This window comes from Anolis sagrei, chromosome 4, assembly GCF_037176765.1.
Source record: "Anolis sagrei isolate rAnoSag1 chromosome 4, rAnoSag1.mat, whole genome shotgun sequence".
NCBI lineage: Eukaryota > Metazoa > Chordata > Lepidosauria > Squamata > Dactyloidae > Anolis > Anolis sagrei.
In genome coordinates this window covers 242,061,295-242,086,070 of record NC_090024.1, presented here as the reverse complement: position 1 = coordinate 242,086,070, position 24,776 = coordinate 242,061,295, and the positions used below count along the sequence as shown (strand labels likewise).

The window sequence follows — 24,776 nt, the reverse complement described above, 5'->3', positions numbered from 1 at the left end:
ACACAGTTTGGCACTACTTAAACCACCATGGCTCAATGTTATTTGGGTTTATAGCATTATGAGATCTTTAGACCTCTCTATCAAAAGGCTTCTAGTGCTTTGCCAAGCTACAACTCCCAGGATTCCATAGCCTTGAGCAATGGGACAGTATCAAATTACATTGATTTACAGTGTAGATGTGCCCCAGGTAGCCAAATTCTGGTTGCTTTCTGGCCATTGACTCTTACCCGAAGCTGGCGGAGTATTTCCATGTGCCACTGAGCACGAAGTCTGCATTTTGGATGCTCAGCTTCAGACCTGTGCCTTCCACGAAGCCAGCAGTGAAGTGGTTGACCTGAAGTTCCTTGATCTGGATCCTAAAAGAAAATTGGAAGCATAGTCAAATGTCTCTTTCACACTGCAGACTTACGATATTTAGATTCATTAATTCAGCTCCTGTATCTGTGCATTTCGTGTGAATTGCCTTAGTGCAGTGCCATAGACACAACACCCCCAGGTCCAATGTCAGGATGTGTTGCTAGAACTTTTGCCATGATTTGGAATTAGATCAAAGCCGTGCTTGATCTGTAGCGATGCTTTATTCTGGTCCTCAGTGCAGCCCTGTGGCTGATGAAGGGAATGCAAGCTATAGTTTAACTTCATTATGTTTTCTATATGCACCGTTTGAGCATCTCTCATCTGAAATGGCTGGAACTAGAAGTATTTTAGAACTTTCTTTATTATAGACTAGCTTGGGGACCCGGCGCTGCCCGGGTTATTAGAGAAAGCGGGTAATGGCGGTTCTGTATGCCAAGTTTGGTCTTTATTGGTCATTGGATGACGGTTGCATTGTTTTCAGGAAGTGAGTGAAGGTACTTGAAGGTACTATATCCTCCAAACAGCAGCAGGATATAGAGTGGGTCATGGGGGCTCTGTGTGCCAAGTTTGGTCTTTATCAATCATTGGATGATGGTGGCAGTGGTTTCAGTAAGTGAGTGAAGGTACTGCAAGTCCCATAATCCATGATCCACTCTCTTCCAAACTGAAACAGGATGTAGATAGGGTCATGGGGGCTCTGTGTGCTAAGTTTGGTCTTAATCAGTCATTGGTATAGGGTCGCAGTGGTTCCAGTAAGTGAGTGAAGGTACTGTAAGTCCCATCATCCATGATCCACCCTCTTCCAAACTGAAACAGGATATAGATAGGATCATGGGGGCTCTGTGTGCTAAGTTTGGTCTTAATCAGTCATTGGTATAGGGTCGCAGTGGTTCCAGTAAGTGAGTGAAGGTACTGCAAGTCCCATCATCCATGATCCACCCACTTCCAAACTGAAACAGGATGTAGATAGGGTAATGGGGGCTCTGTGTGCTAAGTTTGGTCTTGATTGGTCATTGGATGAGGGTCGCAGTGGTTTCAGTAAGTGAGTAAAGATACTGCAAGTCCCATAATCCATGATCCACCCACTTCCAAACTGAAACAGGATGTAGATAGGGTAATGGGGGCTCTGTGTGCTAAGTTTGGTCTTGATTGGTCATTGGATGAGGGTCGCAGTGGTTTCAGTAAGTGAGTAAAGATACTGCAAGTCCCATAATCCATTATTCACCCTCTTCCAAACTGAAACAGGATGTCGATAGGGTTATGGGGGCTCTGTGTGCTAAGTTTGGTCTTAATCAGTCATTGGTATAGGGTCGCAGTGGTTCCAGTAAGTGAGTGAAGATACTGCAAGTCCCATCATCCATGGTCCATCCCACTTAGAACTGCACCAGGATGTAGTGTGGGCCATGAGTACTCTGTGTGCCAAGTTTGGGCCTGGTCTGTGATTTGTAGGGGCTACAATGTTCTGTGGGAAGTGAATCGGGTGAAGGTACTGCAAATCCCATAATTAGTGGCTCATCCTGCCCTGAACTGCACCAGGTTTTAAAGTGGGCCATTGGGCCTCTGTGTGCCAAGTGGTGTGGGCCACAGTGCTCTAAGGTAGGGAGTTCAAGTACTGCAAGTCCCATCATCCATGGTCCATCCTCACTCAAACTGCACCAGGATGTTGAGTGGGTCTTGCGGGGGGGGGGGGGGGTCTGTGTGCCAGGTTTGGTCTTGTTCTGTAATTGTCATTATATATATAGATTTGCATAGATATCACGTGACATGCTATTGGAATGCTTTTTAAATGGAAGTGTTGGAGCTCAGCCTGTGATTGTGTTTCAGGATCAGGGTGCTTTGGATGTGGGAAGTGATGCCAATGAGTTTCAAGATGGCAATGGTTTGGTCAATGATACTGATGCAGAGAAGGACCAGGAGACCCCTGTGCAAAGTGTAGTTTCCCATGAGAATGTCCCTGAAGGGTGTGGGGATGATTTTGTACTCCCTGAATTGTTACCAGAGTGTTCCCAGGATTTGGGGCTTGAAAACAACTGGGCACCTGGCCCAGCTGCAAAACTTAATGAGCAAATAGATAGGCGTAAGCAAATTAGTCAAAACAGACAGGCCGAACAGTGCCTTCAGCGTTCTGCCAGGCTCCGACAGAAAAAGATAAGGGGATCTCAAGTAAAGCAAAACCAATTCCCGAGTGCGTGGAATAGCTTAACGAAGGTATAAAAGTTTCAAGTATGGAAAATATAGTCAGATGAAGCATCGTTGGAATAAAGTGTAGTTCTCGTCCTTGTTTTATGGAAGCCTTGCTTGGAAGATTCTCATCCAAATATTTCTTGTTTCATGGTTTGGATTCTTGGATTGTATGAATGCCTACTCATGCCTTGGATTAATGTTTCTTATTTTCCTGAATTATATTTAGAGAAGTGTGGGCTTTGTTTTTATGGACTTTGCTGAACTTTACCCTGGACTATTTTTTGCTCTTGCTTATCTTCTTACCTAATTGGATTTACCTATTTCTTTAAAGTGCTTTTTAATTGCTGCTTTTTAATTATCTTCAATAAAAGGATTTATTGTCGAAGGCTTTCGTGGCCGGAATCACTGGGTTGTTGTAGGTTTTTCCGGGCTATAAGGCCATGTTCTAGAGGCATTTTTCTCCTGATGTTTCGCCTGCATCTATGGCAAGCATCCTCAGAGGTAGTGAGGTCTGTTGGAACTAGGAAAAAAGGGCTTCTATATCTGTGGAATGACCAGGGTGAGATACTCTTGTCTGCTGGAGCTAGGTGTGAATGTTTTAACTGACCACCTTAATTAGCATTTGATGGCTTGGCAGTGCCTGGGGGAATCTTTTGTTGAGAGGTGATTAGATGTGCCTGATTGTTTACTCTCTGTTGTTTTGCGGAAACCATGGAGGAAACCATGAAAATCAACAAAATCTGGCTACCAGTATTTAAAAACTCTAAAATTACAACAGCAAAACAACAGAGAGTAAACAATCAGGCACATCTAATCACCTCTCAACAAAAGATTCCCCCAGGCACTGCCAAGCCATCAAATGCTAATTAAGGTGGTCAGTTGAAACATTCACACCTAGCTCCAGCAGACAAGAGTCCTTTGTCTCACCCTGATCATTCCACAGATATAGAAACCCTTTTTTCCTAGTTCCAACAGACCTCACTACCTCTAAGGATGCTTGCCAGAGATGCAGGCGAAACGTCAGGAGAAAAATGCCTCTAGAACATGGCCATATAGCCCGGAAAAACCTACAACAACCCAATAAAAGAACTGTTTCCCAATCAACGGTGTGGTGTTTACAGTCAGAGAGCGTTTCCTATCCTGGAGAGCAACACAAAGTTATTTTGAGTCTCCTTTGTGGAGAGAGAAGTTTTTCCCCTGACATTACGTCCAGTCGTGTCTGACTCTGGAGGTTGCTGCTCATCTCCATTTCTAAGCCAAAGAGCCAGCATTGTCTGTAGACATCTCCAAAGTCATGTGGCCAGCATGACTGCATGGAGCGCCATTACCTTCCTGCTGGAGTGGTACCTATTGATCTACTCACATTTGCATGTTTTCGAACTGCTAGGTTGGCAGAAGCTGGGGCTACCAGAGGGAGCTCACCCCACTCCCCAGATTTGAACCTGCGACCTTTCAGTCAGCAAGTTCAGCAGCTCAGCGCTTTAACCCTCTGCGCTACTCGGTGCTCAGTGGAGAAAGAAAGCTGGGCATAAATAAACACAAAATAATAACAATAACAATGAGAAATCTCAATGCTGGGACCTAAGTCTAAGCACAACATTCATTGATGTCTCATACACAACTTATACACATTGCCTGGCTGTCATTTGATACAATTTTGTGAATGGAATACGTGTAGTGGACGTTGAACCATTAGAAGGCAAAGGTGTTGTTATTCTGGGAGTTGTAGTTCGCTGAAGCGACAGTCTTCTTTGGCAGAGAAGGCTAAAGACCTTGCAAAACTACAACTCCCAGGATTCCATAGCATTGAGGCAGGGAGGTTAAAGTGGCATTAATTTGGATTCATTCCACTGCATAGATCCAAAGGAGAGTCACACTGTCTCTTACTCTGACACGGAATAATGGACATTCCCGACCATTGGGACTCGGTAGGAGCCATCGATGTCTTGGATTTTCTCATTCTTCAGCTTTGACATCAACATTTGCAGCCCAAATTCCTTTCCTGCAAAGAAGGAGCAAAATGTGGCATCACTTGGAAGTTCTGGGGTCATAGGATGAACATGTCAATAGAAAATTATATATATATATAGGTTTCCCTGACATTAAGTCCAGTCATGTCCAACTCTGGAGGGTGGTGCTCATATCCATTTCTAAGCCAAAGAACCGGCATTGCCCATAGACGCCTCCAAGGTCATGAAGCCGGCATGACTGCATGGAGCTACTTTGGCACTTGCACATGCTTCTGCATCTATTTCTATATCAGACATGGGCAAACTTTGGCCCTCCAGGTGTTTTGGACTTCAACTCCCACAACTGCTGTGACTCAATAGTATGGAAACCTTGGATTTGTAGTTTTATAGGGTCTTTACTACAGAAGACTAAGGTTAAGGTAAAGGTTTCCCCCTGAGATTTAGTCCAGTCGTGTCCAACTCTGGAGAATGGTGCTCATATCCATTTCTAAGCCGAAGAGCCAGCGTTGTCCGTAGACACCTCCAAGGTTATGAGACCAGCATGACTGCATGGAGCACTGTTACATTCCCACAGAAGTTGTACCTATTGATCTACTCACACTTGCATGTTTTCAAACTGCTAGGTTGGCAGAAGCTGGAGCTAACAGCAGGAGCTCACCCCACTCCCTGGATTCGAACTGCCAACCCTTCGGTCAGCAAGTTCGGCAGCTCTGCGGTTTAGCCCGCTGGGCCACCAGGGGGTCCATATACATATACTGCTAGGTTGGCAGAAGCTGGGGCTAACAGCAGGAGCTTACCAAACTCCTTGGATTTGAACAGCCAACCCTTCAGTCAGCAAGTTCAACAGCTCAGTGGTTTAACCCACTGGGCCACCAGGGGGCCCATATATATATACTGCTAGGTTGGTAGAAACTGGGGCTAACAGCAGGAGCTCACCACACTCCTCGGATTTAAACCGCCAACTCTTCGGTCAGCAAGTTAAACAGCTCAGTGGTTTAACCCACTGGGCCACCAGGGGGCCCATATACATATACTGCTAGGTTGGCAGAAGCTGGGGCTAACAGCAGGAGCTCACCCCACTCCTCGGATTCGAACCGCCAACCTTTGGTCAGCAAGTTCAGCAGCTCAGTGGTTTAACCTGCTGGACCACCAGGGGGCCCATATACATACACACACAGATACACACACACAAATATGTATATATGCATGTGTGTCTATTTATATGTATGTTTGTTTGGACCACAAAGGCTCCTACATGGCTGGATGGATCTGGACCAAACTTGCAATATGTATCCATCATGAGATAACAAAAAATACTGGGTTTGTGGGGGAATGATAAAGGATGCTGGGAATTGTAGTCCAGCCACATACAGAGATACAGCCCAAGAAACTTCTACACTGCCATATAGTCCAGATTATCAAAGCGGATAATCCACATGATCTGCTCTGAATTGGTTTAAATGAGTATAGAGTGCTAGATAATATGATAAAGGATGTTGGGAGTTGTGGTCCAGCCACATACAGAGGCACAGCCAAGGAACCTTCTACACTGCCACATAATCCAGATTATCAAAGCGGATAATCTACATTGTCTGCTTTGAATTGGTTTATATAAGTCTAGACTGCCAGATAATATTATAAAGGATGCTGGGAGTTGTGGTCCAGCCACATACAGAGACACAGCCCAGGAACCTTCTATACTGCCATATAATCCAGATTATCAAAGCGGATAATCCACATTGTCCACTTTGAACTGGATTATATGAGTCTACACTGCCAGATAATATGATAAAGAATGCTGGGAGTTGTGGTCCACATACAGAGACCCAGCTCAGGAACCTTCTACACTGCCATATAATCCAGATTATCAAAGTGGATAATCCACATTGTCTGCTTTGAATAGGTTTATATGAGTCTAGACTGCCAGGATGCTGGGAGTTGTGGTCCAACTACATACAGAGATACAGCCCAGGAACCTTCTACACTGCCATATAATCCAGATTATCAAAGCGGATAGTTCATATTGTCTGCTTTGAATTGGTTTATATGAGTCTACACTGCCAGATAATCCATTTCAAAGCAGACAATCTGGATTGTATATATGCAGTGCAGAAGATCTGGGGATGATGGGAGTTTCTGTCCATCAGTTATACAATGGACAGCAACACCCATGCAGGAAAAGCACCACCAAAGCCCACCCAACAGATGGCCATCCAGCCATAATAATAATAATAATAATAATAATAATAATAAGGGCCCCAGTCAGATCTGGGGATGATGGGAGTTGCTCTGTCCATTCGTTATATGATGGGCAGCAACTCCCATGTAGGAAAAGCACGACCAAAGCCCACCCAACAGATGGCCATCCAGCCATAATAATAATAATAGAAATAATAATAATAATAATAATAATAATAATAATAATAATAGATTGATTATATGAGTATGCATTTTCTATTGGGATTAGTGCTAAAACTGCAAAGCGAACAATGAGTTGATTTGCAAAAAATAGCCTTGCAAAATGCAAAACCAAAATGCAACGTCGGGGAGAGAGATATGATGATTATGCTAGTAAAAAATAATAAGTGGGTAGTTAAGAGGAGAGTTGGTTCATATATTCCTGTCCAGATCCAGCGACACTGCGTCTGCCGTTTGATTAAATCACCCTCCAGGCAGCTGCTGTGTCTCCCTGGCAATCCTGCTTTCATCTCTCTCTCTCTTTTTCCCTCTCAAAGGACATTTGTCACACTGAAATCTTATTACCTTCCTCTGTCTGGCAGCCAGATTAGGAAATTGATTCTGAAATGGGAAGATTTTAAGGGACTGTCACTACTTTGGCACTTGCACATGCATCTGTCTGTCTGTTTATGTATCTATATCAGACATGGGCAAACTTGGGCCCTCCAGGTGTTTTGGACTTCAACTCCCACCATTCCTAACAGCCTACCGGCTGTTAGGAATGGTGGGAGTTGAAGTCCAAAACACCTGGAGGGCCCAAAGTTTGCCCATGGCTGATCCAGGCAGGAAAAGCACTATCAAAGCACCTGACAGACAGCCACCCAGCCTCTGCTTCATGATAAGTAGTAGTAGTAGTAGTAGTAGTAGCAATAATAATAATAATAATAATAATAATAATAATAATTGTAAGGGTCCTCTAAAGGCCATCTAGTCCAGCCCCCTTCTGCCTTCATGCAGGACAAGCATCACCAAAGCCCTCCCGACAGACGGCCATACAACATCAATAATAATAATAATAATAATTGTAAGGGTCCTCTAAAGGCCATCTAGTCCAGCTCCCTTCTGCCTTCATGCCATGATAAGCATCACCAAAGCCCTCCCAACAGATGGCCATCCAGCCATAATAATAATAATAATAATAATAATAATAATAATAATAATCACCAAAGCCCTCCCGACAGATGGCCATCCAGCCATAATAATAATCATAATAATAGTAATAATTAATAGAGTTGGAAGAGAACTCTAAAGGCCATCCAGTTCAGCTCCCTTCTGTCTTCATGCAGGGCAAGCACCACCAAAGCCCTCCTGACAGATGGCTATCCAGCCATAATAATAGTAATAATTAATAGAGTTGGAAGGGACCTCTCAAAGCCATCGAGTCCAGCTCCCTTCTGCCTTAACGCAGGAAAAGCACCACCAAAGCAGATGGTCCCAACAGATGGTCATCCAACCTCAATAATAATAATAATAATAATAATAATAATAATAATAATAATAAAAAATAGAGTTGGACCTCTAAAGGCCATCCAGTTCAGCTCCCTTTTGCCTTCATGCAGGACAAGCACCACCAAAGCCAACCTGACAGATGGTCATCCAGCCATAATAATAATAATAATAATAATAATAATAATAATAATAATAATAATAACCAAAGCCCTCTCAACAGATGGCCATCCAGCCATAATAATAATAATAATAATAATAATAATAATAATAATAATAGAATTGGAAGGGACCTCTCAAAGCCATCTAGTCCAGCTCCCTTCTGCCTTCATGCAGAAAAAGCACCACCAAGGCCCTCCCAACAGATGGCCATCCAGCCATACAAATAATCATAACAATAGTAATAATAAATAGAATTGGAAGAGATCTCCCTTCTGCCTTCATAGTAGTAACAATAGATAAAATTGGAAGAGACCTCTAAAGGCCATCCAGTCCAGCCCCCTTCTGCCTTCATGCAGGAAAAGCACCATTAAAGCCCTCCCAACAGATGCCCATCCAGCCATAATAATAATCATAATAACAGGAATAATAAATAGAATTGGAAGGGACCTCTCAAAGCCATTTAGTCCAGCTCACTTCTGCCTTCATGCAGGATGGTCCCAACAGATGCAGATGGTCCCAACAGATGGTCCAAATGGTCATCCAACCTCAATAATAATAATAATAAATAGAGTTGGAAGGGACCTCTAAAGGCCATCCAGTTCACCTCCCTTCTGTCTTCATGCAGGACAAGCACCACCAAAGCCCTCCTGACAGATGGCCATCCAGCCATAATAATAATAATAATAATAATAATAATAATAATAATAATAATAATAGAATTGGAAGGGCCCTCAAAAGACCATCTAGTCCAGTTCCCTTCTGTCTTCTTGCAGGACAAGCATCACCAAAGCCCTCCCAACAGATGGCCATCCAGCCATAATAATAATAATAATAATAATAATAATAATAATAATAATAATAGAATTGGAAGAGACCTCTCAAAGCCATCTAGTCCAGCTCCCTTCTGCCTTCATGCAGGAGAAGCACCACCAAAGTAGATGGTCCCAACAGGTGGTCATCCAACCATACAAATAATCATAACAATAGTAATAATAACTAGAATTGGAAGGGACCTCTCAAGGCCATCTAGTCCAGCTCCCTTCTGCCTTCATGCAGGATAAGCAGCACCAAAGCCCTTCTGACAGATCCCCATCCAGCCATAATAATAATTATAATATTAGTAATAATTAATAGAGTTGGAAGGGATCTCTAAAGGCCATCCAGTCCAGCTCCCTTCTGCCTTCATGCAGGAGAAGCACCACCAAAGTAGATGGTCCCAACAGGTGGTCATCCAACCATACAAATAATCATAACAATAGTAATAATAACTAGAATTGGAAGGGACCTCTCAAGGCCATCTAGTCCAGCTCCCTTCTGCCTTCATGCAGGATAAGCAGCACCAAAGCCCTTCTGACAGATCCCCATCCAGCCATAATAATAATTATAATATTAGTAATAATTAATAGAGTTGGAAGGGATCTCTAAAGGCCATCCAGTCCAGCTCCCTTCTGCCTTCATGCAGGACAAGCACCACCAAAGCCCTCCTAACAAGTGGTCATCCAGCCGTAATAATAATAACAATAGTAATAATTAAGAGAATTGGAAGGAACCTCTCAAGGCCATCCAGTCCAGCTCCCTTCTGCCTTCATGCTGGATAAGAACCACCAAAATCCTCCTGACAGATGGCCATCCAGCCATAATAATAGTCATAATAATAGTAATAATAGATACAATTGGAAGAGACCGCTAAAGGCCATCCAGTCCAGCTCCCTTCTGCCTTCATGCAGAATAAGAGCAACCAAAGCCCTCCCAACAGATGTCCATCCAACCTCAATAATAATAATAATAATAATAATAATAATAATAAATAAGTTGGAAGGGACCTCTCAAGGCCATCTAGTCCAGCTCCCTTCTGCCTTCATGCAGAATATGCACCACCAAAACCCTCCCAACAGATGGCCATCCAACCTCAATAATAATAATAATAATAATAATAATAATAATAATAAATAGAGTTGGTAGGAATCTCTCAAGGCCATCCAGTCCAGCACCCTTCTGCCTTCATGCAGGAAAAGCAACAACAAAGTCCCCCTGACAGATGGCTATCCAGCCATAATAATAGTCATAATAATAATAATAATTAATAGAGTTGGGAGGGACCTCTAAAGGCCATCCAGTCCAGCTCCCTTCTGCCTTCAAGCACCACCAAGACCTTCCCAACAAGTGGTCATTCAACCTCAATAATAATAATAATAATAATAATAATAATAATAATAAATAGAGTTGGACCTCTAAAGGCCATCCAGCCCAGCTCCCTTCTGCCTTCATGCAGGAGAAGCACCACCAAAGCAGATGATCCCAACAGATGGTCCAGATGGTCATCCAACCTCGATAATAATAATAATAATAATAATAATAAAGAGTTGGACCTCTAAAGGCCATCCAGTTCAGCTCCCTTCTGCCTTCATGCAGGACAAACACCACCAAAGCCCTCCCGACAGATGGTCATCCAACCATAATAATAATAATAATAATAATAATAATAATAGAAGAAGAATGGGAAGGGACCTCTCAAGGCCATCCAGTCTAGCCCCCTTCTGCCTTCATGCAGGAAAAGCATGACCAAAGCCACCCCGACAGATGACTATCCAACCTCAGCAACAACATCAACAACAACAATAATTAGAGTTGGAAGAGACCCCAAGAACCATCTGGTGGAGTCTCAACCAATTCAACACAGGTTGTGGCACTAAGCGCCATGGATGGAGCATGGAGATTGTAGTGAGACAGATACATACATACCATATTCGAGACCTTTCTGAGTGACTTGGATTTTGATTCCTCCATCCGACGCTCTGCTTTGTGGTGTGCAAGAAGCCAAAAGAACCAAGGCAAAAATCCAGAACATCTTCCCTGGATACCTGGGTAGCAGATAAGGAAAAGTAACTTGCACACATGGTGCCACTCTAATGTTCTCTGTGCTGCATCTACTCACAAGCAATATTTTTGCACATGCTAGACCAGACATGGGCAACCTTGGGCACTCCCTCCAGGTGTTTTGGACTCCAACTCCCACCATTCCTAACAGCCTCAGGCCCTTTCCTTTTCCCCCTCCGCCGCTTAAGCGGCGGAGGGGGGAAAGGAAAGGGCCTGAGGCTGTTAGGAATGGTGGGAGTTGGAGTCCAAAACACCTAGAGTGCCCAAGTTTGCCTGCTGTAGAATGAATGATGTAATACAGATTCAAACTGCATTATATGGCATCAAATGAATAATATTACCGTTGGTTCCTTTCATCTTTCTGGTCTGATTCAGGAATGGTAATGATTAATGACATGGTAATGACATGGTAATGATTAGCATTTATTGGGAGTTCCATTCACCCAACTATAGAAACCAGCGACCAGGAGTTCCTTTGGCTACAGCCGTGAGAGTCTGGCTACCAAGAGCATGCTTTTCCCCAAGGAAGGGGAAAGAGAGAGTAAAATCCTAAAGGTTTACAGCTAGGCAGGAAGGAAGACATTAGGAACCTGGACAAATGGGTTGTTGTAGGTTTTTTGGACTATATGGCCATGTCCTAGAAGCATTCTCTCCTGACGTTTTGCCTGCATCTATGGCAAGCATCCTCAGAGGTTGTGAGACCAAAACACTTGGAGGGCCAAAGTTTGCCCATGCATGATCTAGTTCTTTTGGGTCCTTTTGGGTCCTGATCCTATCCTCTGAGATGGTTAGCTATTCCTCCCAAATTCCTGCCACCCAGGAGTTGCATTTCCGGAGCGTCTCCAAATTCCTTACCCGACTCTTGCGTGCCAAGGGGACCCAATGCCAATCCTGTCTCTTGTGAGATGCTTGACCAACGCCCAATGTCCTTGCCTTACCCTTCAGGAGACTTTATATCCCTTCCCCCCCTCCCCAAGACTTCCTTATCACGCAATAAGTAAGCCGTCAGCCCGGGCTCCGGGTGGAAAACCCCATTGTTTCCCCATCTCTGGTCTCACAATCAGAGGGCAAGAAGGGAAGTAAAGAAAGGGCATTAATCAGAAATCCGCTAGATAATATTTGCATTGTGCCCGGAGAATCTGTTTACTCTGTTGAGTGAAATCTTACCTTGCAATTGTGTGACTAAGGAAGGTGTGCCGATAGTAGCCGAAGAAGACCATCTTGTTTGAAATGGCAAGCCAAGTTCAGAATAAAGAAACGAAATGTGTTGCATACGTATATACTGATGGCTTCACGGATATACTGATGAGTGGCCAACCAGGAAAGGAATTTATAAGCCAAGTTGTGTTATTAATGAGGGCGGAGGAGAAAGTTAATTCCAAGGAAGAGGCTTAACAATACGAGTGCCAATATCAATATTGCCTTTATGCAGATTGGCGGTGGAACCAAGAACCTGCATACCTTGAAGCTGGCAGATCTGGTCTGATCGACAAGGTCAGGCCTGGCTCAACCTTTGAGGGGAAACCACCAAGGAAGACCAGCTCCTATAGACCCTATGGTAATCCCCGTAGTAACCTACGGATGTGAGAACTGGACCATAGGGAAGGCTGAGCGAAGGAAGATAAGTGTTTTTGAACTGTGGAGTTGGAGGAAACTTCTGAGAGTGCCTTGGACTGCGAGAAGATCCAACCAGTCCATCCTCCAGGAAATAAAGCCTAGCTGCTCACTGGAGGGAAGGATAGTAGAGGCCAAGATGAAGTACTTTGGCCACATCATGAGAAGAAAGGAAAGCTTATTTACATTATTTCTATCCCGCCCATTTCAGCCCGAAGGCTCCTCCTGAGAAAAATGTATAATATCACAAAGGACTACCACCTCGCCCGCCTCATGGGAAACCTGCTACAAAACAGGAGCTTTTTTGTTGAGTTCCAGGGCCAGAGAAGCAGATGGCGGAAACAGAAGAACGGCCTGCCTCAGGGGAGCGCAGGCCTGTAGCGAGGAGGGGGGGGTGTTAGGGGTTTACCCCCCCCCCCCAAATTTTCAGGTTAAAAAAAATAAACCTGGTTTACACATGAGCTTGTTGATCGAAAGTCGCAGGTTCGATTCCGGGGAGCGGCGTGAGCTTCCGCTGTCAGCCCTAGCGTCTGCCAACCTAGCAGTTCGAAAACATGCAAATGTGAGTAGATCGATAGGTACCGCTCCGGCGGGAAGGTAACGGCGCTCCATGCAGTCATGCCGGCCACATAACCTTGGAGGTGTCTATGGACAACGCTGGCTCTTCGGCTTAGAAATGGAGATGAGCACCACACCCCAGAGTCAGACATAACTGGACTTAGTGTCAGGGGACTACCTTTACCTTTACCTTTTATACATGAATTTTAACTGGTTAACCAAATCCCCATGATAAGTCTATGAGACGCAAAAAATTAAGTCCCTCCAGAACTGCAAGCACTATCTCAAGCAAATATTGACAATTTATTCACACTGTCATTACTTGCAGCAATAGCCAATGTAGTGAAGCAACCAAGTTTGGGGGGGGGGGAAGTAAGGAGGCCAGACTTGGTGGAGGTGGTTGACAGGGGCGGAGCTGCAGGCTATTGAAGGCTGCTCTGGCCCCTACTGTGCTCTTTGCTACAGCGTGAGCTAAAAGGCAGGTTTCAACTCCCCCCCCCTGAAATTTTCAAACCCCCCGATGAAAATTTCACCCCCCCCCCAAAAAAAATTTCAACCCTCCCCGAATTTTTTTTTCTGGATGGAGCGTGCTTGCTCCATCCATGTTCAACATCTACACAAATGACCAGCCACTGCCAGAAGGGACGGAGAGTTTCATCTATGCTGATGATCGTGCCATTACTGCTCAAGCAGGGAGCTTTGAGATGGTAGAGCAGAAGCTCTCCGAAGCTCTAGGTGCTCTTACTGCCTATTACAGGGAAAGCCAGCTGATCTCTAATCCATCTAAAACACAGACATGTGCCTTTCACCTTAAGAACAGAGAAGCATCCTGAGCTCTGAGGATTATTACCTGGGAAGGAATCCCACTGGAGCATTGCAACACACCCAAATACCCAGGAGTCACTCTGGACCGTGCTCTGACCTACAAGAAGCACTGCCTGAACATCAAGCAAAAAGTGGGTGCTAGAAACAATATCTTACGAAAGCTGACTGGCACAACCTGGGGATCACAACCAGACACAGTGAAGACATCTGCCCTTGCGCTGTGCTACTCTGCTGCTGAGTATGCATGCCCAGTGTGGAACACATCTCACCATGCTAAAACAGTGGATGTGGCTCTTAGTGAGACATGCTGCATCATCACGGGGTGTCTGCGCCCTAAACCACTGGAGAAATTACACTGCTTAGCCGGTATTGCACCACCTGACATCCGCCGGGAAGTAGCAACCAATAGTGAAAGGATCAAAGCAGAGACATCTCCAGCTCATTGCTTGTTTTGGTATCAGCCAGCACGTCAACAACTAAAATCTAGAGATAGTTTTCTAAGATCTACAGAGACACTCGCTGGAACATCCCAGCAAGCGAGAGTCCAAAAGTGGCAGGCTCAAACCCAGAAACTCAATCAATGGCTGATACCGGATGAGAGATTCCCTCCTGGGCACACAGAAGACTGGGCGACTTGGAAGGCGCTGAACAGACTGCGCTCTGGCACCACGAGATGCAGAACCAACCTTAAGAAATGGGGCCACAAAGTGGAATCCACGACATGCGAGTGTGGAGAAGAGCAAACTACAGACCACCTGCTGCAATGCAACCTTGATCCAATTGTCCAAATGGCTGCAAAGCCTGCAGATACTCCAGAGTTTCCAGCAAAATCTGGGGTATTCCTCAACTTTGCCTAAAGTGGAGCACAGTTAGGTTAAGGGCAGAAAACCTAGGCTGTATCTGAGCTAAGTCTGGGTTTATTTGACCATGCAAATTCACTAGGATTCAATGTATAGAAAAGAAGAGGGACTGAACACTGCTCTCCCTTCCTTGTAGGCTCAGGCTGGATCTACACTGCCATGTAATCCAGTATCTGATCCCAAATTATCTGCTTTGAACAGATTAACTGACATACAATCCAGTTCAAAGCAGATAATCTCGGATCAGAAACTGGGGCCTCAGGCAGAAGCAAATTGCTGCAGCCTCTCCCAGTTTGTTTTCTCTCCCTTGTTAATAATGGGCCATCCAGTCCAACCCCATTCTGCCAAGAAGCAGGAAAATTGCATTCAAAGCACCCCTGACAGATGGCCATCCAGCCTCTGTTTAAAAGCTTCCAAAGAAGGAGCCTCCACCACACTTCAGGGCAGAGAGTTCCACTGCTGAACAGCTTTCACAGTCAGGAAGTTCTTCCTAATGTTCAGATGGGATCTCCTTTCTTGTAGTTTGAAGCCATTGTTCCATTGCGTACCTAGTCTCCAGGGCAGCAGAAAAAAAGCTTTCTCCCTAAATATGTGAGAGCGGCTTAAAGAGTTGACTTCTTCAGGCTAAACATGTCCAGCTTTTTAAGCCGCTCCTCATAGGGCTTGTTCTCCAGACCTTTGATCAGTTTAGTCTCCCTCCCCTGGATACAGTTGGAATAATTGTGTCAAATTCTGGAAGTCATTATAACACTTCAGCCATCATGGCAAGGACCTTCACATAGTGTTACTATGGGATTTAAGAACTTTGGCCCAAAAGCAAGGGGCTGGCTGCTGAAGCTGATGAACAACTCCACTGCATCCTGTCAGATCTGGGCAGCACAACTGAAGGGAGACGTTGACAACCTGGAATGTGTCCACCACTGGAGATATTATACTGTTCAGTCAGTATTGTACCATCTGACATCCGCTGAGAAGTAGCAGCCAATAATGAAAGGACCAAGGTAGTGACATCTCTGGTCTATCCTCTATTTGGATATCAGCCAGCATGCCAATGCAGGAACACCTCAGCAAATGAGAGTCCAAAAGTGGCAGGCTAAAACATGGAACCTCTATCAATGGCTGATACCAGTTGAGAAAGTCCCTACTGGCCACACAGACAACTGGGCGACCTGGAAGGTGCTGAACAGACTGTGCTCTGGCACCACAAGATGCAGAGCCAACCTTAAGAAATGGGGCCACAAAGTGAGTCCACGACATGCGAGTGTGGAGAAGAGCAAACCATAGACCACCTATTACTTTCTCACAGCAACAGCAGAGGCACTCCAAGTGGCCAGCTACTGGTCAAAAGACATTTAGTATAATGCCAAGTTTTTATACTTTGTTTGTGTTTTTAAATACATTACAAAGGTACCTTCGGTTCGCTTCTGACATGATAAATTAGTAATTATGGGATGTTCTAAGGGCAATTAAAAGTGCAATCATTGTGTTAGATAGTTGCACACTATTGTTGTGTATTGCTAAGATAGCCGATCTACTATAGCTCCCAAGTGGAACATGAGACTGGAATGAGCCTTGAAATGATGCAGAAAAGTAAACAAACAATAACCCCACAACCTCTGCAAATGCCTGCCACAGGTGCAGGCGAAACGTCAAGAGAGAATGCTTCTGGAACATGGCCATACAGCCCGAAAAACTTACAGTAACCCAAACAAATAATAATAAGGTTGTTGTAGGTTTTTTCGGGCTATATGGCCATGTTCTAAAGGCATTCTCTCCTGACATTTCGCCTGCATCTATGGCAAGCACCTTCAGAGGTAGTGAGGTCTGAGGATGCTTGCCATAGATGCAGGCGAAACATCAGGAGAGAATGCCTTTAGAACATGGCCATGAAGTCGAGCATGCCCCCCCCCCCAACAAGGGATGGTGACGTATAGTTCTGCAAAGGACAAAGGTACCAGACTGCACAATAGGGGTTAAGTCTTGGTCAATTTGCCAAGGCCTTAACAACAATGAGGACCCCATGAAACTCCGGGAATAGCTAGACCTTGGGGTCTCTGCCTCTCTCGGGAGCTGTAGTTCTCCAAGGACGGGGAGCAAAGTTTGTTTCCAGAGACACCAGGTCCATTTGGACCACTCAAGAACTCCTGCCAGGACCTATGTGCAACACCCTTGCATTTTAGCCATCCCCTATGGACACTCTTTCCCCCCACATGGACAAACCTTATGAAATCTTGCCTTTTATGAACTTTAGATATATGAAATGTGTTTTCTGATTTCTTTGTGTGGCAGAAGCCTTTCCCCTTTTCCTCTGACCTTTGTTTCCCCTATATACACGAAGAAACTCCACCAAAGGGACTACAAAGCCCCAAACATTCCAGGAATTTTTTATCCACAACTTCCTTTTGCATGAACAATAGCCTGGGCAGCTGGTGGCCCTCGGAGGAATTGCCCAGCCCTCAGCTGGCCCCTTTGGCAAAAATCTTAATCATATTTCCTCCTGAAGGACAAAAGGTCCTCGAAAAAACCTTTTGCCTTCGCTCTGATTATTCATTCCACTCAAAGCACAGTGGATCGGGCTGGCTTGGGATTTCCCCTTTGTCTCACCGGCCGCATGGCATGGCATTTCCTTTCTCAGATTCCTTTGTGCTCCCTCATCCCGCCTCCATCTCTCCTGATTGGTTGTCACCACCAGGTAGCAGAGGTCTCCCCATTGGTTCCTACGGACCACTGGAGCCCATCGCCCAATCATGGCAGGTAACAACAGGGAAGCCGGGGCGGGGAGTTTGAACTCTTCAACTTTGAATTTGCTATAAATATGACTGTATTGGTGTATTTCTTTATGCTTAGCTTGGCGAATTATTGCAGCTTTGCATCCGTTTCAGCTGAATCGCATTAAACCTCGATGGCTTTTCTTCAACTGGTGAGGCTTTTCATTGGGAAATCAGGGAAAAATATGGGATGCTTCTCTGTCTCGCCAGGGAAAAAGAACTCTTTGAGGAGTCTAATTGGTCTCTGCCTCCTGGCAAAGACCCCTAAATTTTAGCTCTAGATCAGTCATATAGACCGAAAAAACCTACAACAACCCAGTGATTCCGGCCATGAAAGCCTTCGACAAAATAATAGGTTTTGACCAAGGATCCACCAAGTTCCAGCCTTGATTGCAATCCAGGCAATTTACAGAACTGTCCCAGACAGAAGCAGTTTGTTCCAGGCCTCTGTATGTTATACCAATTTAGACTGAATGAAGACAAAGACAAAGTGTGCATGGATAATATCTCATGCAAACGTGGCAATCCTTATCTGAGGACTGTGGGACCAGCACAGAATGTTGCTTAGGAGGATGTTCTCAAGGTCCAGCACTAGATGTAACCATAATTTCTGGTTGTTTGTCCTTGGTACAGAATATTGAACAAAGGACAGAACTCAACACACAATGCAAGCCATGGGGAGACGCCAGCTATCGTCAAGGTGGAGTGGATCAGGCTGATTCAAACAGATCTGCATGCAGTTGAAACTTGAATTCTTATGCTATACTAGCTGTACCCACCACATGTTGCTGTGCCAACCTTCCCTTCCTCTTTCTCTCCTTCTTTCTTTCTCACCTTCCTTCCCTTTTTTCTTTTCTTCTCTCCTTCCTTCCTTCTCTCCCTCTTCCCTTCCTTCCCTCCCTTTTCTTTCCCTTCCTCTTTCTCCCCTTTCTTTCTTCTCTAACTATTCTTGGACTGTAACTCCCAGCAGTCCTCCTGATTGATCTATCTATCTCTCTATCTAATCTATCTAGAGGATTGGTAGGAGTTGCAGTCCAGGAATAGGAAATTGGAAATACACAGGGATTGGGATGCTCTCAAAGAAATCCAAGGAGAAGAAAGCTTGCATTTTGGAAGGAGTATATTCGGATCCTCCTCCTCTCCTAAAGGGCCTGATCTAGGGGATGCTGGGAGCTGTAGTCCAGAAGAGGGTGTGGATATTAAATTGTGTGTTTTGTTTGCCTAGGGAGTTGTTTTTGCACATGCGCTGTAGCATCTTTTTGCTTTTTTGGCTTTTGAAGTCCTTTCCACTGTATTTTTCAGTGTTTTTACGAGTAATGATGGTCACTCTTTGGCCTGATAGGTGTATTGTGTCTAAATTTGGTGTCAATTCATCCAGTGGTTTTTCAGTTATGTTAATCCCACAAACAAACATTACATTTTTATTTATATAGACTAGCCGTCCCCTGCCACGCGTTGCTGTGGCCCACTCTGTTGGTCATGGGGGTTCTGTGTGGGAGGTTTGGCCCAATTCTATCATTGGTGGGGTTCAGAATGCTCTGTGATTGTAGGTGAACTATAAATTCCAGCAACTACAACTCCAAAATGTCAAGATTCTATTTTCCCCAAACTCCACCAGTGTTCACATTTGGGCATATAGAGTATTCGTGTAGAGTTTGGTCCAGATCCATCATTGTTTGAATCCACAGTGATCTTTGGATGTAGGTGAACTACAACTCCAAAACCAAACGACACTACCCACCAAACCCTTCCAAGATTTTCTGTTGGTCATGGGAGAACTGTGTGTCAAGTTTGGTTCAATTCCATCGTTGGTGGGGTTCAGAATGCTCTTTGATTGTAGGTGAACTATAAATCCCAGCAACTACAACTCCCGAATGTCAAGATTCTATTTTCCCCAAACTCCACCAGTGTTCATATTTCGGCATATTGAATATTTGTGCCAAGTTTGGTCCAAATCCATCACTGAGTGCACCATGCTCTCTGGATGTAGGTGAACTACAACTCCAAAACTCAAGGTCAATGCCCACCAAATCCTTCCAGTATTTTCTGTTGGTCATGGGAGTTCTGTGTGCCAAGTTTGGTTCAATTCCATCATTGGTGAGGTTCAGAATGCTCTTTGATTGTACGTGAACTATAAATCCCAGCAACTACAACTCCCAATTGACAAAATTAATTTCTTTCAGTGAAGGACATACATTGGGTGTGTTAGGTGTCTTGTGTCCAAATTTGGTGTCAATTCGTCCAGTGGTTTTTGAGTTCTGTTAATCCCACAAACGAACATTACATTTTTATTTATATAGATATGGAGTTTACAGCTGCAGCTTCTTCAGATTGGTTTACATCATGCATGGGCAAACTTTGGCACTCCAGGTGTTTTGGACTTGAACTCCCACAATTCCTAACAGCCTCAGGCCCTTTCCTTTTCCCCCTCGTAAAGGAAGGGGCCTGAGGCTGTTAGGAATTGTGGGAGTTGAAGTCCAAAACACCTGGAGGGCCAAAGTGTGCCCATGCTTAGTCTATATTAATGGGCATTCTGGGTGTTGATGTTTGACTCTGGCATGTTGGGAAAGTCACACTCTCTCAGCCTCAGACGAAAGCCAGGGCAAACCCCCTCTGAATGAATTATGTCAAGAAAACCCCATTATATGTTGTGAAGTTGACTTGAATTTGTGCAACAACAAAGTCCCCGAAAACAACTTGTAAAGTGCTATCCATTGATGACATTGCAACGATAGGAGTGAGCAATATGAGAAACAGCTCATGATGAATGAAGCAGCACCTTCTGACTTTTGGGTGCAAGAAAAATATGTGGAGGAATTGCCCAGCCTGACCTGCAAAGAGGCTGCTCTTGTTGTTGCGTTGTTGCTGAGTGATTTTTTCCTCTGAGCTCATTCCTTTTCTGCCCGGACATTGGCTGGCAATTGCATGACTCAGAGAGAGAGCAGGCTCGTCCCTCAAGTTTTAACAACTATTTTAGGTGAGCAAATCAAGCCTCCGCATCGCAAGAGATAAGTCATATCAATCTCTTTTTTAAAGCATACACAGACATAGAAGGAAAACAACCAGGAACACCTTTGAAACTAACTGGGAAGAAGATAATACAGGGTTAGTCAAAATGCATAGGCCAATAAGCCATTCAATTGAATGGCTTATTGGCCTATGCATTTTAACTAACCCTGTATATCTTGCATAAGCTTTTATCTGATGATACAGACCACAAAAGCTCATGCTAGGGTGCATCTACACTGAAGAATGAATGCAGTTTGAACACATTTTAACCGCCATGGCCCAATGCAGCGGAATCCTGGGATTTGTAGTCTAATGGGGCACTATTATTTATTTATTTACGACAGTACGTGTGAAAAAGCAGTACGTGTGAAAAAGATCTTGGAGTCCTCGTGGACAACAAGTTAAACATGAGCCAACAATGTGATGTGGCGGCAAAAAAAGCCAATGGGATTTTGGCCTGCATCAATAGGAGCCTAGTGTCTAGATCTAGGGAAGTAATGCTCCCCATGCTCTATTCTGCTTTGGTTAGACCACATCTGCAATATTATGTCCAATTCTGGGCACCACAATTCAAGAGAGATATTGACAAGCTGGAATGTGTCCAGAGGAGGGCGACTAAAATGATCAAGGGTCTGGAGAACAAGCCCTATGAGGAGCGGCTTAAGGAGCTGGGCATGTTTAGCCTGAAGAAGAGAAGGCTGAGAGGAGATAGGATAGCCATGTATAAATATGTGAGAGGAAGCCACAGGGAGGAGGGAGCAAGCTTGTTTTCTGCTTCCCTGGAGACTAGGGCACGAAACAATGGCTTCAAACTACAAGAGAGGAGATTCCATCTGAACATGAGGAAGAACTTCCTGACTGTGAGAGCCGTTCAGCAGTGGAACTCTCTGCCCCGGAGTGTGGTGGAGGCTCCTTCTTTGGAAGCTTTTAAACAGGGGCTGGATGGCCATCTTTCAAGGGTGATTTGAATGCAATATTCCTGCTTCTTGGCAGAATGGGGTTGGACTGGATGGCCCATAAGGTCTCTTCCAACTCTTTGATTCTATGATTCTATGACATTTACATGCCGCCCTTCTCACCCCGAAGGGGATTCAGAGCAGCTTACAAGATATTTATATGTGCTGGTACGGCTGTACTAGGAGCTCCAACTTTATTTGCTTTGTATTAAATGTTTGCAGTCCTAGGTTTCAGGGACTCTGAGGATAGGTGGCTTCCTTTGGTTGCAGTCGTAGGGCAAGTCACCTGTCCATCATCATTAAGTTTTGGTTCTGCCCCTTGCTCAGGGCAATTGGGAAGGGAAGGGAGCCATTTTTAGTTAGCAAGGAAAACTAATGTACAGGACGTGTGCAAGCTTCCCCTGTACAAAAGCTTCAACCCTTAAGACTTTCCGGGGGAAAACAGTCTTAAGAGCATCAAAGGATCTCCAAAGATTTCCAGGAAAGCATCCCCAAAGCTTTGAGGACTTTCTGGGGGAAAACAGTCCTAAGAGTCTCCAAAGATTTCCAGGGCAACAGCCCTAAAGACCAAAGAACTCCAGCTGGAGAACATCTAAGCCTTTACTGGTAGGTCCACTCAGCGTTCAAGAAGCAGTTCAACCCGGTAGCGGAGCCCACATCAGTAAGGGTCAGATTACAGTCAGCCTGGGAGAAGTTAAAAAGGGGACTTTCCTTTAAAGTAAAGAAGAAGTTATTGAAGATAGTTGCCTGTCCTTCGTGGGCAAGATTAGGAAGCCACCAGTTGCTTAAAAGCCTGGAATCATTTGTTTATCTTTACTGAAGACAAGAGTAGTTTCTGTTTGATTGTTCATTAATAAAGGACTTTGTTATACTTCACAAGCCATCTAAAGATCATTTGTGGTGGAAAACCTCTGAGAACTTCTCCTTGGGCCCCCTGGCTTCCCGCTGGGCAAAGGTTGCATGTCCTGTTCTAAAGGAAATTCTTTACAGGCCCAGCGCGCAACAGAACATTATACATACAGTATATTATATTATTAACATAGTACAATATCAGTACTATATATTACTATATTGTACAATACCATTATATTGTAATATTATTAGTAATATTACATATAACATAAAATATATAATTATAATATAATATATAAATAATATAATTATAATAAGTCAGCCATAGCAGAGCACCTGATGAACCAACCTAGACACAGCAGATTATTTGAGAACACAGAAATGCTGGATCACTCCAACAACCACCATGTCAGACTGCACAGAGAAGCCATTGAAATCCACAAGCATGTGGACAATTTCAACAGAAAGGAGGAAACCATGAAAATGAACAAAATCTGGCTACCAGTATTAAAAAAAAGCTCTAAAATTAAAACAGCAAAACAGCAGAGGGAAAACAATCAGGGACATCTAATCACCTCTCAACAAAAGATTGCCCCAGGCACTGCCAGGCATCAAATGCTAATCAATAGGCCTGGGTAACAACGGAAAAATTTGTTTCTAAAATCGATTTGTATTTGGGGGGTTTTTTTGTTTCGATATTTAAAATAATTACAAAATTTTCCTTTTAAAAAGTTCGATATTTACGAAATTTCGTAAATGGTAAAAAATTAACGAATCGATTTCCGAAACAATAACGAATCGATTCGTTAATGGCGGACGCGACCGCGAAATACGCTAAAAAACCTCCAAAACCTTCTGAAGCTTCCCTCTCCCTCTGTTGTTGACTGTTGGTGTGATATTATAATTTTTTTTCACTAATTAAACCATAAAACTGGCCCAGACATGTGAAAATAATAACAAAACGACCTCAAAACAATAACGAAACGAATACAATATCGAAATACGAAGTATTTACAAAACGTTTTTGAAAATTCGTTTTTTTAATAATTGCTCCAGAATGGTTTGTTATTGTTTTGTAATTGAAAAAATTAACGAATTATTAACGAATTACGAATTAACGAAACGAAACCGCCCAGCCCTACTAATCAAGGTGGTCAGTTGAAATATTCACACCTAGCTCCAGCAGAGAAGAGTCCCTTGTCCCACCCTGGTCATTCCACAGATATATAAACCCATTTTCCTAGTTCAACAGACCTCACAACCTCTGAGGATGCTTGCCATAGATGCAGGCAAAATGTCAGGAGAGAATGCCTCTAGACCATGGCCATATAGCCTGAAAAAACCTACAACAACCCATTATAATATTGTATTATTAGAATTATATTGTATTACATTAGAATATTATCAAGCCGGAGATGAAAGGAGAAGCCTTTACCTTTGTTCTGTGTATTTGTGTGTCATTGTTATTCCACCGTATTAAAAGGCACTGAATGTTTGCCTATCTGTGTATGCTGTTATCCATTCTGAGTCCCCTCGGGGAGATAGAGCAAAATATAAATAAAGTGTATTATTATTATTTTCCATGATTGTGCCTATTAAAGAAGCAATTACACTGAATTTTCTTGGTAAGCTGCATCATCAACATCTCTGAGTGTGGTGCTGAGAGGGAAGTTACTTTTTAGGACAGGGGTTCTCAATCTTCTTAATGCCGTGACCCCTTAATAGAGTCCTTCATGTTGTGGTGACCCCCAACCATAATATTGTTTTCGTTGCTACTTCATAACAGTCATTTTACTACTGTTATAAATCATAATGTAAATATCTGATATGCAGGATGCATTTTCATTCACTGGACCAAACTGGGCAGAAATACCCAATACACCCAAATGTGAATGCTAGTGGGATTGGGAGAGGATTGATTTTGTAATTTGGGATTTATAGTTCACTTGTAATCAAAGAGCATTCTGAACTCCACCAGCGATGGATTTGAACCAAACTTGGCTCCCACGACCAATGGAAAACACTGGAAGGGTTTGATGGACATTGACCTTGAGTTTGGCAGTTGTAGTTCACCTATATCCAGAGAGCACTGTGGACTCA

The 24,776-nt window shown here is 43.8% G+C and overlaps 1 protein-coding gene across 1 annotated transcript in view; it reads right to left on the bottom strand.

Moving 5' to 3' along the window:
• Positions 1-24,776, bottom strand: part of LOC132772639 (bactericidal permeability-increasing protein-like) — a 72,872-nt gene that overhangs the window by 31,236 nt on the left and 16,860 nt on the right. The window contains exons 3-5 of the mRNA XM_067467118.1: positions 11,100-11,218; positions 4,429-4,543; positions 228-356 (exon numbers count right to left, since the gene is read on the bottom strand). Of these exons, the coding sequence (XP_067323219.1) occupies positions 228-356; positions 4,429-4,543; positions 11,100-11,218 (363 nt within the window). The remainder of the gene's footprint in view (positions 1-227; positions 357-4,428; positions 4,544-11,099; positions 11,219-24,776) is intronic.